Below are 17,898 nucleotides of genomic sequence, written 5' to 3' on the forward strand. Positions count from 1 at the left end.
ACTCCAGGTTGAAGAGATTCCAGGTTCTAAGTTATAAGCAGAAACCCAGGAATGAGAGACATGTCTAGCCATGAAGACCCAGCACAGAGAGGGTCTGCAAAAGCAGCAGGATTGCACTAGGTCTGATCCCCAAGTGCAAGCACCATCTACCCCACCCTTTCCCCAGCCTCCAAACCCTTCGTGACCCATGCCCACTCACCTGTGATCTTCTCGGCCGCCCAGTACTTCCCTATGGTCTCAAGCACCCAGGCTTCCTCACGATCCACAATCAGATATGCACTTTGGAAACTATGGCAGGAGTTTGCATCTTCATAATAATTTCCACCTTGTCCATGCTCTTCCAACAAGGAGACAATAACATCTAAGGCTTCCTTAGCTGTTGTCCCTCTTTCTAAACCAAGCCTGAAGTAAGGAAACAAGATGTTCACCTTAGTCTCTCAAAGTATGTAATTACTACCATAGTAATGAAAGACTGGGAGAAGGCTAAGTTATGAATCATGCCAACATGTATAAATATGTTAATATACCAACAAATATGCAAACAGATTAACAACATTTAGGGCAGAATATTTGTCTACATATTTATTAAGCATTATACGGTGTTTTCTGTCTTGGGGCATCCCCGTCCACAAACAGTCAGGAATCCAGTGGCTTCTTCTTCCTGAAAGGAAGTCCAGCCATCTCTCTCTCTTTTTGACTCTGTCTCCCATGCAGCTGGCTATTTCAGCTCCAGCTCTTAGTAGACCCTCTGTTTGTGGCTTTTTTTCTTCTCCTGCCTCTAGCCTAGGGAAAAGGAAATCTCCACCTAAACTAGCCTTGACCTCTATAAGTCTACACTAGGTATTTTGGTTAGTAATACAAAGTGTTCAATTTCTAGCCATTGTCCTCTGGGAATATAACTTGCTTACAGATCTCACTACGGATGGGTGGCTGGTTAGAACATGATCAATCCTGGTTTGGCACACTTCTCTTCCTACCTATCAGCATAACTCTTTTGAGAGACCTTGGGCAGGTTACATGATATAGTTGAACTTCACTTTCATGTCACCTATAAAATGAGTACCTACATAATTGGGTTTCCATGACGATGGATTTTATGAATAATGAACATGAAAATACATAGTGCTAGTAGCTGGGACCAAGTAAGAGATCAACGAATTTTGAGAGGTAGCTTGCTGTGGCAGAGAAATATGTTTCAGAGATAAAGGAACCTAAGTTTTAGTTTTGGTTCGGGTTCTAACTGGCAGTATAATCTTAAGTAACGTAACCTTTCCAAATCCTGATTCTCTCATCTGTAAAGTGAAAACAATACTACCTTCCGCTCAGGCTGATATAAAAGAGGCTGACACATAATATGTACTCAGTAAATGTCCATTTATTCATCTGTTCATTCAAATTATAATTCTAGTGGCAGGAACACAGGAGTCTTTGAACAGAGGCAATGAGCCTGCTAAGATGGTGGTATCAACCAGATCTTGTTAAATTTTCCACTTGAGAAGCAATAGTTATTAAAATTCACCCAGTTTAATGCTTCCTGAAGGGTCATTTCAGTGTGCTGCCAGGGAGAAGAAAAGATAATGCAACTACATGCTACAGGCTTACTCTTGTAACAGGCTCATTTTCTTAATCACCTAATTATATATCAATTCATTTGAATTTTTCCATGTAAGCTTATTTAGGAAGACTTGGTTATAAGGCAATGATTTATGAAGCTGAACCCTAAGACCTTAGGAGAGTGATAAAAGAAAAAGCCCATTAGAAGACTGAATTAAGTAAACTTTTCTTTTGGCCAATGTCATTTTCTCCAAAGAGGAGTAAAACCAGTTGCTATCGAGTTGACTCCCAACACATGGTGACCTCACGTGTGTCAGGGTAGAACTGTGCTTCATAGCATTTTCAATGGCTGACTTTTCAGAAGTAGATTGCCAGGCCTTTCTTCTGAGATGCCTCTGGGTTGACTCAAACCTCCAACCTTTCCATTCACAGCCAGCACATTAGCCACCACCCAGGGATTCCCCAAAGAAGAGTAGCAGAAGCAAAACCAACTGCCATTTTGTCCGACTCATGGCAACCCCATGTGTGTCAGCGTAGAACTGAACTTCATAAGGTTTTCAATGACTGATTTTTCCAGAAGCAGATCTTCAGGCCTTTCTTCCAAGCTATCTCTGGGTGGACTCAAACCTCCAACCTTTTGGTTAGCAGTCCTTAGTTGTTAGTTTTGGTTGTTGTTATTAGTTGCTCTCGAGTCAATTCGAACTCATGGCAACCCCATGTATACATAGTAGAACTCCTCCATAGGGTTTTCAAGGCCATGTCCTTTCGAAAGCAGATTGCCAGGCCTGTGTTCCAAGGTGTCTCTGGCAGGGTTCCAAGCACAAACCCTTTGGCTGATCAAACTAAACTCATTGCCATCAAGTCGATTCCGACTCATAGTGACCCTACAGAACAGAGTAGAACTGCCCCATATGGTTTCCAAGCAGCAGCTGGTAGATTCGAACTGCTGTCCTTTTGGTTAGCAGCCAAGCTCTTAACCACTATGCCACCAGGGCTCCTTTGGCTAGTAATCTAGTGTTTAACCATTTACACCACCAGAGGTCTTATCTGTGAATACCTACCCAGAAACCAACCCAGTGCCGTCGCCAGCAGCAATATTCCCTTCTTTAGAAGCTGCCACTTCTCTTTTGCAGTTTCTGACTTGTTCCTCTCGCCGTTGCCTTCCCTGGTGCTCTGCCTGTCCACACCGAGACGCTCAGTACTTACAAGCGCTGACTCTAATGTCCCTATGTGCACAGCCTCTGCAACAGGACCTCAGCATTCATCCACAGACACAATTCTGACTCCACCCTCTGACCCCTCATGCCAGGACCACAGGTAAAAGATGCTCCCTCATCCCACCTGTCTCCCTGCCAGGGGATGGGGACAGGACAGCACCTGCGCCCCAGCCCAAGGCCGTGAGTGACACCAGTGTTGTACGGTTTCCATCTGAGACTGAGAGGCACAGGTGAACCATATGTCACTGGGTGCAGAGGAAATGCCAGAGACCAGGGCCCCTGAGATCACACAACATCAAGAGGCCTATCTTAAAGCCTTTCACAACTCCTCCCTTCCTTCGTGGGGCAGATTCATGTGATTCAAATAAGAACAGCACTTTGCTGGCACCCATTCAGAATTTCGGTTTAAGCTGCTACACCTCAGTGGGGGCATGACCAGGGCAGGGGAAAGGATGAACTTAAACAGGCCAAGGTCAGAGCCCTGCTCTGACATTTACCCTTAATACACAGGCTTATACAAATCGTTCCAAAGTGCGGGCTTTGTCCAAGTTGTTCTGGGTTTTGGAGTGAGGTGGCCCTGAATTCAAATCCTAGTTTTATGGGAAAACAATAGTAAAATCCTTGTTTGGGGCCCAAAACCATCTCACAGGTATGTCAAGTTCACTCTGCCCTTTCCAGGGCTTCGAACCAGTTCATTCCAGTTTGAACCCCTGCTGAGAATTTTCATTTCTACCCCCAGATATACTCAATCAGAATCTACATTTTAACAAGATCCCTAGGTGATTCTTATGTATAACTTCCTGGGGACTTGTTAGAAATGCAAATCCTCGGTAGAGGTTCAAACTGGAAGGAAGCAGCTCAAAGCCCCGGGCCTTTCCTGAGAGGCTAACACATCCCTAAAGAGCATGAGTAACGTCTGCACCTCCCTGGCTTAAAGCGCCTTTGTTTAGGAACTCTGTTTGCTTATCCTTTTTATATCTATGTCTCCATAGATGAAGGAGGCAAATGAGGTAAAACAAAGTTATAAACCAGATTTACAATGGCTATATCATTGCTGCTTCGGGTAAGTAATGAAAATAATCAATTGTTTTTAGCTGGTAATGAGTCAGTCCCCGCCTCACGGGGATCTCACAAACGACTGAAGGAAACACTGCCCAGTCCTGTGCCATCACCATGACTGAATGGGGGTCAGAACACCGTAATCCACAGGATTTTCATCAGCTGAGTTTCAGAAATAGGTCACAAGGCCTTTCTTCCTAGTCCATCTTAGTCTGGAAGCTTGGCTGCACCGGAGGTGCACTGGCCAGGAATAGAACCTGGATCTCCCACATGGAAGGCAGGAATTCTACCAGTGAACCACAGCTGCCCTCATAAAAATAAAAGTCAATACTCCCCACTTTATAGGGCTGGGCCTGGCGCTCTTATAAGGACTCAGCTACAAATAATCTGCCCTCCTCCCAACAATCAACAAATCTTCAAGGTCCTCTGAATTCATGACCTTTGGGGAATCTGAAGATTCCCAGTCTTCAGGCAGAGGGCTGGAAATGGGAAGAGAATACGAACATGAGGCTATTAAGGACGGCATTGATTTGGGGAAAGGGTATGTGAAACCTTTTCACTAATCTCTATCTCTTGGTGTCCTGAGCTCTCTGTCTCATTAAAAGTAGAAGTAGTATGACCTAGAACAAAGAGAAATGGCCTCCCTGAGGTTAGTAGACTTAGTATACCTGGCTCTGCCACCTCTGAGTTCTGGAGTTTTGAGCAAGTTACTTAACACCCCAAAGCCCCAGTTTCCTCATCTATTAAATGGAAAAAAAACACATCTATTTCATTAGGTTGACATGAGGGTTAAATAAAAGGATATACACAAAGCCCATCTTACAAGAGGTTCAGGAAATGGTCATTCTAACTACACAGGTATTTCCTTCCTGCAGACATTGACCAGGCCTCCATTCAAGCCACCTGTGTGTCTAACAACTTGAAGCCAACCTTTAGACCTTTCCAGTTTTTCACACTGGCCTCTTTTCAAGGACTTCTGTGTTTTTTACACGTGGGGGTCTGATGGAATGTGTCCAGAATTATGAGAGGTTCTGAAATTGTGGGACCGACTGGTTTTTAGTGCCAAAATTAATTAAACACAAATGAGAGCAGAAAGAGTTAGTCTGCAGAAAAAAGAAAAGAATAAAGCAGCTATGCAAAAGGAAGAAGAGGCATGAAACACTGAAAAGATATGGTGGTGTGCTGCAGCCAGGTAGCACCAGCTCAGAGAGCAAACTGTTAAAACTTCAGGAATTTTAAACCACTTGCCAAGCCATTGGTAGTTTGGAATCAGTTAGAGTGGGAGTATTTACATGACAGAAATTTTTGAAAAGGCTACAAATCAGGGCTACACCACACAAAGCCAATTATTAAACATTTACCAGCATACCAAGGTCCCTGGGTGGCACAAATGGTTACATACTCAGCTACTTACCTAAAGGTTCGTGGCTTAGACCCACCCAGTGGTACCACAGAAGGAAAACCTTGTGATTTGCTTCCGTACGAGGACAGCCAAGAAAACCCTATGAAGGAGTTCTACTCTGTAACACATAGGGTTGCCATGAGTTGGAATCGACTTGATGGCAACAGGTTTGGTTTTGGGGCCTACCAGCAAACCACTGACTGATGGGTTCCAAAAGCTTTCTAGTTCTCTCCCATTTCAAGGCCTAGATGCATTATCATTGAGAGACATACCTTGGATTGTAAGAGATCCCCCTACATCCATAAAATAAATTCTCATTTTTAATGCTAGCCCCAGCCAGTTACTTATTATTTGGAAACGACCTCATGAAGCATGCAAACATGTGTATATGTGGTCATATGACTTGGAAGAAACAAACTAGTTGTCAGGTTCTCACAGAAATCAGTGTATCAAAAAAGACAGACGAAGCTTGGCTTTCAGCATAAATATCACTGAAAATGAATTATAAAAAATAGTATAGAGACTGGGAAAAATTGGGGAAGGGAACCATGTATCTGATAAGGGTTTAATGTCCAGAATATATAAAGAACTCCTATGAGTACAATGGAAACCCTGGTGGCGTAGTGGATAAGTGCTACAGCTGCTAACCAAAGGGTCAGCAGTTCGAATCCACCAGGCGCTCCTTGGAAACTCTATGGGGCAGTTCTACTCTGCCCTGTAGGGTCGCTATGAGTCGGAATCGACTTGACGGCACTGGGTTTGGTTTGGTTTGGTTTGGTATGAGTTACAATAAAAAGACAAGCAACTCAATCAAAAAATGGTCAAAGGAATTGAATAGACTTTTAGCAAAGAAGATATACAAAGGGCCAACAAGCACATGAAAAGATGCTCAACAACCCATTAGTCATGCAAATCAAAACCATGATGAGATACCACTTCATCCTCACTAGAATGACAATGATCAAAAAAAAACAGAAAATAACAATGTTGATGAAGATGTGGAGAAACTGAAATCCTCATCCATTGATGTTGGAAATGCAAAATGGTACAGCCATTGTGGAAAACCGTTTGGCAGTTCCTTAAAAAGTTAAACATATAATTACCATATGACCTAGCAATTCCAATACTAGGTATATGTCCAAAAGAACCGAAAGCAGGAAAGCAAACAGAAACCGGTACACCAGTGTCCACTGCGACATTGTTCACAGTAGCCAAAACATGGAAATAACCTGAATGTCCATCAACACATGAATGGATAAACAAAATGTGGTACATCCAGAAATGGAATATTACTCTGCCATAAAGAGAAATGAAGCCCTGATACATGCCATGACATGGGTGAATCTTGAAAACATTCTATTGTCAAATATGTCAGTCACAAAGGATACTGTATGATCCCACTTCTATGAAATATCTGTTGTTGCTGGATGCCATTGAGTCAATTTCGACTCATAGCGGCCTTGTGTGACAGAGTAGAACTGCCCCACAGGGGTTTCTAGGCTGTAATTTATACAGAAGCAGATTGCCAGGTCTTTCTCCTGCAGAGCTGCTGGGTGGGTTTGAAACACCGCCCTTTTAGTTAGCAGCCATGTGCTTAACCATTTATACCACCAGGGTTCCTTATGAAATATCTAGACTAGGCAAATACACAGACTAAAGTCTATTTAGTGGTTACTAGGGGTGGGAGGAGGGGGAACCTTAGCTTAGGGGGCACTGAGTTTCTGTGATGGAATAATTTGGAAACCAGTAGCAGCAATGGGGAAACCCTGGTGGCATAGTGGTTAAGTACGACGGCTGTGAACCAAAGAGTCGGCAGTTCAAATCTACTAGGTGCTTCTTGGAAACTCTATGGGGCAGTTCTACTCTGTCCTATAAGGCTGCTATGAGTCAGAATCGACTCGATGGCACTGGGTTTGGTTTATTTATTTATTTTTTTGGTTTAGTGGTGACGGCTGTACAACATGATGAAAGTGTAAAATATAAACAGCCGGCTCTCGCAGGAGCTGTCCAGGAAAGAGCTGGCATCCGAGCACAGAGTACAAGCAAAGACCAAAGAAGTAATGGTACTTCATGCAGCAACTTTGGGAAACACTGAGCCCAAAACTAACGGGTCACAACCAACCAATAGAAAGTTTCCTCCTCTAGAGTAGTGGTTCTCAACCTTTAATCATGCATCAGAATCATCTGCAGGGCTTGTTAAAGCACAGCAGGCCTGGGGCTCCAGACTTTACGTTTCTAACACGTTCTCAGGTAAAGCTGGTGCCACTCACTGGTCCACGAACCACACTTTGAGAGCACTGGTCTATCACCTTGTTACTTAAACTGTGGTTTGTAGGTCCCACAGCATCAGCATCACCTGGTAGCTTCACAGAACTTAATATAGGGAGCCTTCTGGCTCCTTGGTGACTTTTAGGATTCAGTTGATACAAAATGGCCCCTCAGAATCTACCCCTGCTTGGCTGAACTGATCACTGCCTGTGTACACTGGAGGCTACACCCTGAACTCATGGAGATCCACTCAAGGTGCAGACACCTGGGGCCCTGGCCCTCATCCCCACCCGGAGGAACCCACCAAGACCAGGGACCTCTTCACACCCTTTGTTATTGCATTAGCTGGACACGACTAGCCAGGAAAGAAGTTAAAATTCAATGGCTAAAATTAAATCTTCACCCTGTCATCTACCCCCGACATTTGTTATTGTCCCAGACCTTGCTGACTATCACAACACCAATTATGTTCCAAACATACCTTCTCTGTCTACATCCCTCAGCCACGTAGATCTAGGTCAAATGCGCCTCCTCCTCAAAGTACCCCCAAACATGCCCGGTCTGCAGAATCTCTGAAGAGCCAGCAGTGTATGCTAAAGGCCACACCTGGAAATCTGTGCCGTTTGTGTGGCTACAAATCTCAGGCAGCCTTGAGACAACTCTCTCCTCCTATTGTCTTGAATGTCGTCTCAAAGCTTCCATCAAAGGCACACATCATCACTGGGGGGACTGTGTTACAATATATGATATTTGGGAAAGATAAATCCTATCCAGATTTCTAGCCTATTTCTGGGCAGTTGTTTCAAAGAATCACCGCGCAGTTCACCTTCCCTACCTGACCAGATCCATCCCCAGTAAGGCTTCAGTCTCAGCAGCGGCTTCTCTGGTGTTGATGGCTTCGTTGGCTATGCACACTCCGTGTTCATTGGCTCCCATTTCTGCCCCCCAAAGCCAGGCGGGTCTGCTTATCACGATGGCGTGGGTCCTTGGAACTTGGTCGATTGAAATATAAGTGCACTAAAAAATGAAGATGGGAAAGAAAGGGCCATTACCTGCCAGGTATCACTTAGTTTTCACCTTGGTATTTACACTGAACCATCACGTCATTACAAAGAGAGCCAAAAAATAAAAGAGCTTCTTGGGAACACCCACATTTAAAAGCTCCCCCAAGTCCCAATGCAACTCCAAGGTCTCCACAGAGGGTTTCAGTCTTGCTACCCCCTCCATTTTCAGTCTCTGTGGTTCAAGGCTAATTTATCCATAGTGCTTCTGCATATGACAATGGTGTTCTTGAGCCAGGTAGTCAGCTAAGATTTGCCTCGAACGTTATTAACATCATTGTGGCAGGTCATTTCAACAGGCACAGATGGCCACCAGCACTTCAAACAAACTCAGCTGCTTCTTCTCATTTGCAAAAACCTGCTAGACCAGTGGTTTTCAAAAATTTTGAAGTTATAGAGTCCTGTCTTTAAAAGAAGCTTTACGTAGACACCTAATTTTTTTTTTTTTAATATTGAAAGCAGATAAAAATGAGGATGGTTCGTCTGAAAAAGGGGTTCCCTAAGCCCCCTGCAATGATCCCTAGGGCTCCCTGGAACACCGTTTGACAACCACCAACCTCCCTGACTGCTCTGGTAGTAGAAAAGGGAAAATGATAATAACACTTTATGTTTAACTATTTCACTGCAATGCGTACTTTCTTACACATTATACTTTCTTGACTGTTCCATGTGATTCCCACGCTAAGCCCAGAAGGAGTACATCCGTGCAGAAACAGTCCCAGAAAGGCGTATTTCTAACCACTGTCAGCACGGTAGTACATGTTACTTAGAGTGTGCGTCTTACCTTTTCCAGGCTGCTGTGTCTTTACCTGGAAAATGAAAGAGCTACTCTACACTCTAGATCAAGCTTTCTTTCAAAGTATTTTTATTTTTAGCCTCTGAACCTTTCAGCCAAACAAAGTCTTGCATAGACACACAACACAGTAAAACTGGTCAGAGTGCATCCCAGCAAAGACCAGGGGTAAGAGTGAGGCTTGGGTGGGAGTAATCACTCAGAGCCTTGTCCACCTATTCCTGCTTTTCCCCTCCCCACATTGTAGTCCACAGGGGAACTCCCTAGAGCACACAGAAAACCACTGAACTAGGTTATCCATACGGGGCCTCCAGACTCAGACATCCTGTGAGCCTGAGGACACACGCTTTGTGTAGAGGTCACAGTAGGGAATTCAGGGCTCTAAATTACACAGAGCTCCTCAGTTCTCCAGGGAGAATTCTTTCAGCTGCAACATCATTTACATTTTAAATTGAGCAGCTGAAAGCACTGGATCAACTGCAGCTTTAGCTCTTTGGTTCAAGAGCCAGCTATACTGGCTGAATGCAGACCAGGAAGTTATTCTGCACTGATTTCCCATCATCTCTACAGCCCAGGTAAAATCCACTCGGCATGCACGTTAATTTGTTGGGTGACTTCCATATTTTCACAATCCACACTAGGCATTGTTCTGCACTGGAATAATTTTATTTCACTTGATAAATAATATTTTAAAATTGAAAGCTCATCAAGCCCAGAGGTTGTCGAAAGTCCCTTGAATTTTGTATGGTAAATTGATAGTAAAATATACTCTTGAAATATTCTCCTTGTTGAAATCTCAAAAGCTATTTACTTAAAAAAAAAAAAAAAGTTTCTTTTAGAGAAAAAGCTGACATAGCCAAATCAGTAAACAAACTCTGCTCCTCTGTGCTCTTCTAAATGTAACTGAGGTTTATGTATCAAAACTGCACTCTCACGGAAGAAGTGGTCCTGCATTGGCCAACTCTTCCCAAACCCCTGTGCCCACGGAGCACTAGGGACGTTTTGTCTTGAAAAGAAGAGTAAATAGGGAAGGAATTCTCAGCTTCTTAAATACAGATGTATTATAAAGTAAAAAAGAAAGAATTAAAGTTAGGATATGGGCTTATTTGTTCTCAAATTTATTTTTACACATTCACTTCAATTTTACAATTATTTATAGAGCATCAATTACACACAAGGCATTCTATGTGAAGTGCTGCAGGCAGACAGATCAGTGAGGATGCCTAGTCCCTATACGTTCAGTCTGGAAGGAAGAAGACACACACGCAAATTTCTACAACCACAAGGCAGACTCCAGTAAGTGCCAGCCTTTTATGGATTGAACTGTGTCTCCCAAAAATGTGTGTCAACTTGGCTAGGACATGATTCCTGGTATTATGTGACTATCTACCATTTTATCATCTGATGTGATTTTCCTATGTGTTGTAAATCCTACCTCTATGATGTTAAGAAGGAAGGATTAGAGGCAGTCATATTAATGAGGCAGGACTCAATCTACAAGATTAGGTTGTTATCTTGAATCAATCTCTTTTGAAATATAAAAGACAGAAGTGAGCAGAGAGACAGAGGGACCTCCTACCACCAAGAAAGAAAAGCTGGGAGCAAGCGCATCCTTTGGACCTGGGGTCCCTGCACTGAGACACTCCTAGACCAGAGGAAGATTGATGACAAAGACCTTTCCCCAGAGCCACAGAGAGAGAAAGCCTTCCCCTGGAGCTGGCACCCGGAATCCAGACTTCTAGCCTCCTAGACAGTGAGAAAATAAATTTCTCTTTGTTAAAGCCATTCACATGTGGTATTTCTGTTATAGCAGCACTAGATGACTAAGACACTAGATAACTAAGCCCTTGAGACCTGTCCACTTAATACCTACAGCATCTTGCACCCCTGCCCATCTTGTACTTCTCTTCAGCCTTATCCCACTCTGCTTTTTCTTTTTTCCACTCCATTCATACACTTGCTATATAATTGACTTATTTATTATACATACTGTTTATGCATGCTATCTGCCCCAGCTAGAATGTAAGCCCCGTTAGGGCAGGGAGCTTTACTGTTTAGTTCATGGATATGTCCCAAGTATGGTACACACTAAGCACTCAGTAAACCTTTTTTGAATGCATGAATGAAACGAAAGAATGGATGAGCAAGGGTCAAAGAAAAGAGGGAACACATCCATGTGGCCAAGAGATGAGTTGGAGGCTTTATCAAGGGGATGGCACTTTAATTGATCTTGGAAAATAGGCCAGACATCAAGGTATTCCAGACAGAGGCAAGACTCTGAGAAAGGAGAGAGATGGGGATGTCAAGGGCGTGTTGATGGTACAGGGAGGTCCCCACTGTGCCACTTAGGGGAGCTATGGTGATGGCATTAAGGCACAGAACTGCAAGGGCTCAATAGGAAATGACAATAAAAATGTTACAATTGAATCAAAAAGACCATATGGTCCGTGTGGGAGTTCAAAATATATGCAGCCAACTTGACAATTTTCAGGCCAAACCCAGTATGGTGAGGAAGGAAGGGGATCCTCAAGTGCCCAGATGGGCGAAGGTTCCTGCTAACCACCGGGCTGCAGGCCACTGCAGCCAGACCCCCTTCCTGTGCTATGGAGCAGGGGCACCCCTAAGCCTTACAGCGTCTTTGTCATGGAGCGCAGAAGCCCGGGCCTAACAAGGGCCCTCTGTGACTGCAATCCACGCACCCTCCCTTGTGTCTTAAATCTGTAGTCCCTAAGTGGTGCAAGCAGTTTATGTGCTCAACTGAGTCTACCTAGAGATGCCTAGGAAGAAAGACCTGGTGATTTGCTTCTGAAAGGTGACAGCCGAGAAAACCCTGTGGTGCAGATCTACTCTGCACACAAGGGGTTGTGATGAGTCAGAATCATGTCGATGGCAACTGGTTTTTTAATCACAACCATGTCTAGGGAAGGGGGTGGAGAATGAACAGACTTGTCTTATATAAATAGGTTATTTAAAAATCCCAGTTTTGGAGCAGACCTCAGAAGTCAGGAACATTTACATAAGATGTAATTAGGTAAACCTGGTAGAGTCAGCCATCTAGAACACAAACTCTGCAGGCAGTCTTTTTTTTTTTTTTTTTTTAATAAAATTCACCAATCTTCACATCTGCCACATTATTAAAAAGTCAGAGACTCAGAAGTGGAATTTGAGAGAGCAGGGAAAGTTTCACCTGGAAAAAAAATCCAAAGAGTACCTGAAATTGTCTTTCAGGGTGGCAAAAACCTTTTAGCTCACCAAGTCAAAATTCCTAGCCAGTTTCTATTAGAAAATAAAAAGAAAATGTTCACTGCTGAAAAGGTTGATCTTTGCAGAAATGGTTCTGGTCTTGACTTCAGTTACGAAGTCATCACAGTGAGCTGCAGAAAGAGATGAGCAATTGTCTTCCTGCTGCATGGCCACTCCCACCCTGCCTTAATAAAGCAAATCTGGTAGCTAGTCTGACTCCTGGCGCCATGACCAAACAACAACAGAAGAAAGCCGGAAGTGGGGAGCGCGGCGAGGCGTACTTCTGGTACTTCTGAGTGTCGACACTGCCTAATGCTAATCATGGGGTTTTTCAAGGTGTTGCCTGTCCCGAGCTAGCCACGCTCTCTCAGGTGGCTCCTGAAGGACACCTGCAAGGCTGGAGAATGGAAAAGATGAGCTTTGAAAAGACCACAGAGGCAAAGACAAAAGACAATTCTTCTGCAGAGCAAGCCTTTTATTTTGCTGTATGACTGTGTCAAAAATGAAAATGCAAAAGAAGCTTCATGCTGTCGCCTACCCCTGGCGCATTCCAGTATTTCTGGATATCGCCCAGTGAAAGGCAGAATAGAGACACTGGCACAATAGACGTTTCAATTCATGAAACGCAACCATTGTGCCTTTCCTACCGTACTCGCATGGTGGACACCACCCTGGCACCACCAGTGAAAACCACTGTGAAATGAGTTGATGAGTCAGCCAGAGTTCAGAGGATGAGGAAAAAGGCAGGGAGAACAGGATGCTTTGGAGAAATACTTTTAGCTTTAGAAAATTTATAACTCTAAAGCAGCAATAAATTTCATTGAGTTTCTATTTATTTTTTGTTGTTCTTAATTTTTTTTTTCCTTACCTCAGTGTCTTGTCCACCATTTGGCTGGTTTTTGAAAATGTACCCTGAAGGTCCATATAAGTCTAAATACAGACCAATGAAAGTGTTGAGATCAGAGGACAACACCCTCAACCACTTTTTTATAAGAGCTGCTTTTTCTGTCCCTGAAGCTTCAAGATCTTTGAGGACAGGCAATGCAAAGGCAAGGGTCAGACACAGGACTGGGAAGGGAGCTCCCCATTAAACCACTCTTGCATGGGGCCAAGGGGGATGCTTCCGACACCATGCAAGGCTGGGAACTCCTGCTCTTGGGACTGAAGAAAAGAAACCAGAAGAGAGGAAGAATCTCGCACAATCTGCCCCTTGGTTATAGAGCTTTGTTTAGCTCTCTTTGCTTGAATAAGACCAAAATTACTTGTGCTTTCCTACTGTAACAGAAAACATCCAGAATTAAATTCAGACACTCCCCCTGTCACACACACACACCACAAATGAAGCCTCCATTTGGACAATTTTACTGACAATGCTACTGTTGAAAAACCAAACCCCGCTTCAGAGGCCAGTGTAGCAGGGGCGGGGGTTTAGGGACCATGGTTTCAGGGGACATCTAAGTCAATTGGCATAATAAAATCTATTACAAAAACATTCTGCATCCCACTTTGGAGAGTGGCATCTGGGATCTTAAACACTAGCAAGTGGCCATCTAAGATGAATCAATTTATCTCAACCCATCTGGAGCAAAGGACAATGAAGAACACCAAAGATACAACGTAATTACGAGCCCAAGAGACAGAAAGTGCCACATAAATCAGAGATGACATCAGCCTGAGACCAGAAGAACTAGATGGCCCCCGGCTACAACCAATGACTGCCCTGACAGGGAACCCCTGAGGGAGCAGGAGAGCAGTGGGATACAGACCTCAAATTCTCATAAAAAGATCAGACTTAATGGTCTGAGTGAGACTAGAAGGGCCCCGGAGGTCATGGTCCCCAGACCTTCTGTTAGCCCAAGACATGAACCGTTCCCAAAGCCAGCTCTTCAGGCAGGGATTGGACTGGACTATGGGATAGAAAATGATACTGGTGAGGAGTGAGCTTCTTGGATCAAGTAGACACATGAGACTATGTGGGCAGCTCCTGAATGGAGGGGAGATGAGAGGGCAGAGGGGGTCAGAGGCTGGCCGAATGGACACGAAAATAGAGAGTGGAGAGGAGCGTGCTGTCTCATCGGGGGGAGAGTAACTAGGAGTATATATAGCAAGGAACCCCCCCCAAAAAAAACACCCATAGCAAGGCGTTATCTAAATTTTTGTATGAGAGACTGACTTGATTTGTAAACTTTCACTTAAAGCACAACAAAAATTAAAAAAAATACCCATTGCTGCTGTCAATTCTCATTCATAGTGATCCTATAGGACAGTGCAGAACTGCCCCCAAAGGGTTTCCAAGGAGCTGCTGGTGGATTTTGGTTAGCAGCAGAGCTCTTAACCACTGAGCCACTAGGATTCAAAAAAAAATAAAACTCACTGCTGTCAAGGCAATTCTGACTCGGGACAGTGCTACCAGCTATCATTAATTAGTAATTTTCTATCTCTTTTTGTAAAGGCTTTCATTGGCAAAGAAAAGAGAAATAATCTACCAAGAGTCTGCCCAAATCACGAAATTGTGTCACCCCAAATCTTCTTGAGAATACTGAATCCACATAGCATTTCTCGTAGTGAAAAATAGAAATAAATTAAAACTAAATTTCAAAACAAAGGAAACAATGAAGGTTTTAAACTTTAAAGGAGAGAAACAACGGAGCTTGAATGACAAATAATAAGAGACTCTTTGAAAAAAATAATATGTGTCAAACCTGACTTGGCTATCAAGAATTCTGTCTTCATAAATTGTGGTATAATTAGCCTCTTGGGCAGCAAGCATGAGCCATGTAAACTCTGGTTGATTTGTACAGAAGTAAAAATGGTTTTCTAAGCATGAAATCCACTGTTTTTCTAGAAGAGTATTTTAATGCTGAATCAATTTTTACCTAAATCGGAGGTTCAACCATGTAAGAACAGAGCCATACTCATTCATGGGCAGGCATGCACATGCACACACAGACAGACACAGACCACCACACGACAGTACAGGAAGGAGTTAATTCGTCTGCTTCCTCACCACCCCTAGCTGTTGGTGAGGGGTGGGACTCCAGGTGGAGTTGGGATGAGCTGTATGATGCACAGCGGTACAACATCCTCAGAGAGGACAGAGGGGCATTCAGATATGATGGCTACATAGTCCCAGCCTACAACGCAACCAAAAAATAAATGGACAAAAACCCAGAATCTACGTAGGGGAAAGACTACAGAACATAAATCGAAGATGCTCCAACCTGCCAACTGTGCAGCCAAACAAAAATGTGCAGTATAATTTTAGAAACCGAGGAATTTTGTGCTGGGGGTCTTATTTCTTTTTCTTCCAGTCTCAGGCAAAGTGAATGTGGCATGTAGCAGACGACGATGGATGGGGCCAGCCGATGGACAGACTGATGGGAGGAAGAGCGGGTGGGTAAGTGGACAAGTTGGAAGGGAGGACCACCTGGAAGGAGGAACGAGCTGGGAGGGCGCGTGGGCACATGAATCATCAGGATGATATTTTGCATGTAGTTATTCTCAGAAACTGAGTTCCTAGGACCTCAATACTCAAGTGAGAGGTTTCTGGGGAAGCCTCAGCATAATACATATGTTTAAAATGTCATGAAACAGCTGAGGAATAAATGGCATGTTGTGGGAAGTGCTCATTCTTTATAGCTAAAAAGCTTAATTTCTGGATGCCAATGGAAGATTTTATGAAAGTTAAGAAAAAAAAATACGAAAGTTACATGATAGTAATTGTGGCTCGCAGTTCTAAATATAGAAAAGAACCCATCATTCTATACTTGGGGCAAGAACAGGGGATGGAGAGAGGTGTCTCTGTAAGGGAAGTAAAAGGATAAGAGGAAGTTAGGAAAGCAGCTTCAGAAGCATGTGCTAAAGGAAGAAGTTTGGGAAGAGAGACTTGGAGGCACAGAGTCTTTCAACACTAGTCAAGTTAAAAAAAAAAAAAAATCCCTCTATTCATAATGCTCTCAGTGTACAAACTGCTTTCCCGTGTCAGCTCACAGGTACCTCACAAAAGCCCTGTGAGGCAGACAGGGCAGGTATTTTGATCTCCATCTGGAAAATGAGGAAACTGAGTCTCAGAGAAGCCCAAAAGCAAAAGAAGCAGTAAATGGGGGAAAGCAGGACTAGAACCTAGGACCTCTGCCTCTTGGGCCAGAACTCATCCCTCTAGTTTGAAGTGACTGTAAATTTCAGTTGATCTGTAGTGATAGTAGGACATGTATAAAGTGTTAAATGGACACAGATGGGTGGCAGGCTAGAGGGAGGAGGTGACAGTGGTGCTGGGGCCTCGAAGGATACAAAGGAGTCTACCATTTAGGTAAGACGAGGGGAGAGGAAGAACATTCTAATAAGCAAAGGATAAAAAAAGCAAAAGCACAGAGAAATACAAGTGTATTGTTTGCTCAAGAATGGCAAACAGCTCATGTGGCTAGGGCCTAGATTGCAAACTGGAGATGGAGAGCTAAGAATGAGGATAGAAAACAGAAAATTGTACAACCCTTACGAGTTTGTAGCAATGATTATAAAAAAAATTTTACCCTATATCCCAGTAATCCTGCATCAGGCGGGTAGGGGCCCAACATGAGAGGCAGGTGGTCCTGGTGAAACTCCTGTAGGAGACAGCTTACCACTGCTCCTTCCATAGGCAGCCCACCCGTCATTCTCAGCTCTGACTGTTCACTTCAATGCCTCTGTTAAATGTGTCTAAAATAAGCAGTTCCTTGTAGTGTTCTGTTGTTCTTTATACTGATTAATATTTGTACAGGATTGAAGCAAAAGACCTCTTTAAAGTGTTAAAAAGCAAAGATGTCACCTGGAAGACTAAGGTGCACCTAGCCCAAGTCATGGTGTTTTCAATCACCTCATATGCATGCGAAAGCTGGACAATGAATAAAGAAGACAGAACAAGAATTGACACCTTTGAATTACAGTGTTGCTGAAGAATACTGAACATACCACAGACTGCCAAAAGAATGAACAAATCTATCTTGGAAGAAATATAGCCAGAATGCTCCTTAGGAAGCAAGGATGGCAAGACTATGTTTCACATACTTTGGGCATGTTATCAGGAAAGATCAGTCCCTGGAAGAGGACATCCATGCTTGATAAAGCAGAGGGTCAGCGAAAAAGAGGAAGAACCTCAGTCAGATAGAGTGAAACAGTGGCTGCAACAATGAGCTCAAGCATAACAATCGTGAGGATGACACAGGACCTGGCAGTGTTTTGTTCTGTTGCACATAAGGTCGCTATGAATCTGAACCAACTCAACAGTACCTACGGACAGCAAAGGATTGAAACAGAACCAATGTT

General features: G+C 43.5%; 1 protein-coding gene across 2 annotated transcripts in view; it reads right to left on the bottom strand.

Moving 5' to 3' along the window:
- The window catches only part of SCRN1 (secernin 1), an 85,371-nt gene that overhangs the window by 28,213 nt on the left and 39,260 nt on the right, over positions 1 to 17,898 (bottom strand). For both annotated transcript variants that reach the window (XM_064290108.1, XM_003407033.4), the window contains 2 exons: positions 8,336 to 8,517; positions 200 to 402 (listed from right to left, as the gene is read on the bottom strand). In XM_064290108.1, coding sequence (XP_064146178.1) covers positions 200 to 402; positions 8,336 to 8,517 — 385 coding nt within the window. The remainder of the gene's footprint in view (positions 1 to 199; positions 403 to 8,335; positions 8,518 to 17,898) is intronic.

Source organism: Loxodonta africana, chromosome 8, assembly GCF_030014295.1.
Source record: "Loxodonta africana isolate mLoxAfr1 chromosome 8, mLoxAfr1.hap2, whole genome shotgun sequence".
In the NCBI taxonomy this organism is placed as follows: Eukaryota; Metazoa; Chordata; class Mammalia; order Proboscidea; family Elephantidae; genus Loxodonta; species Loxodonta africana.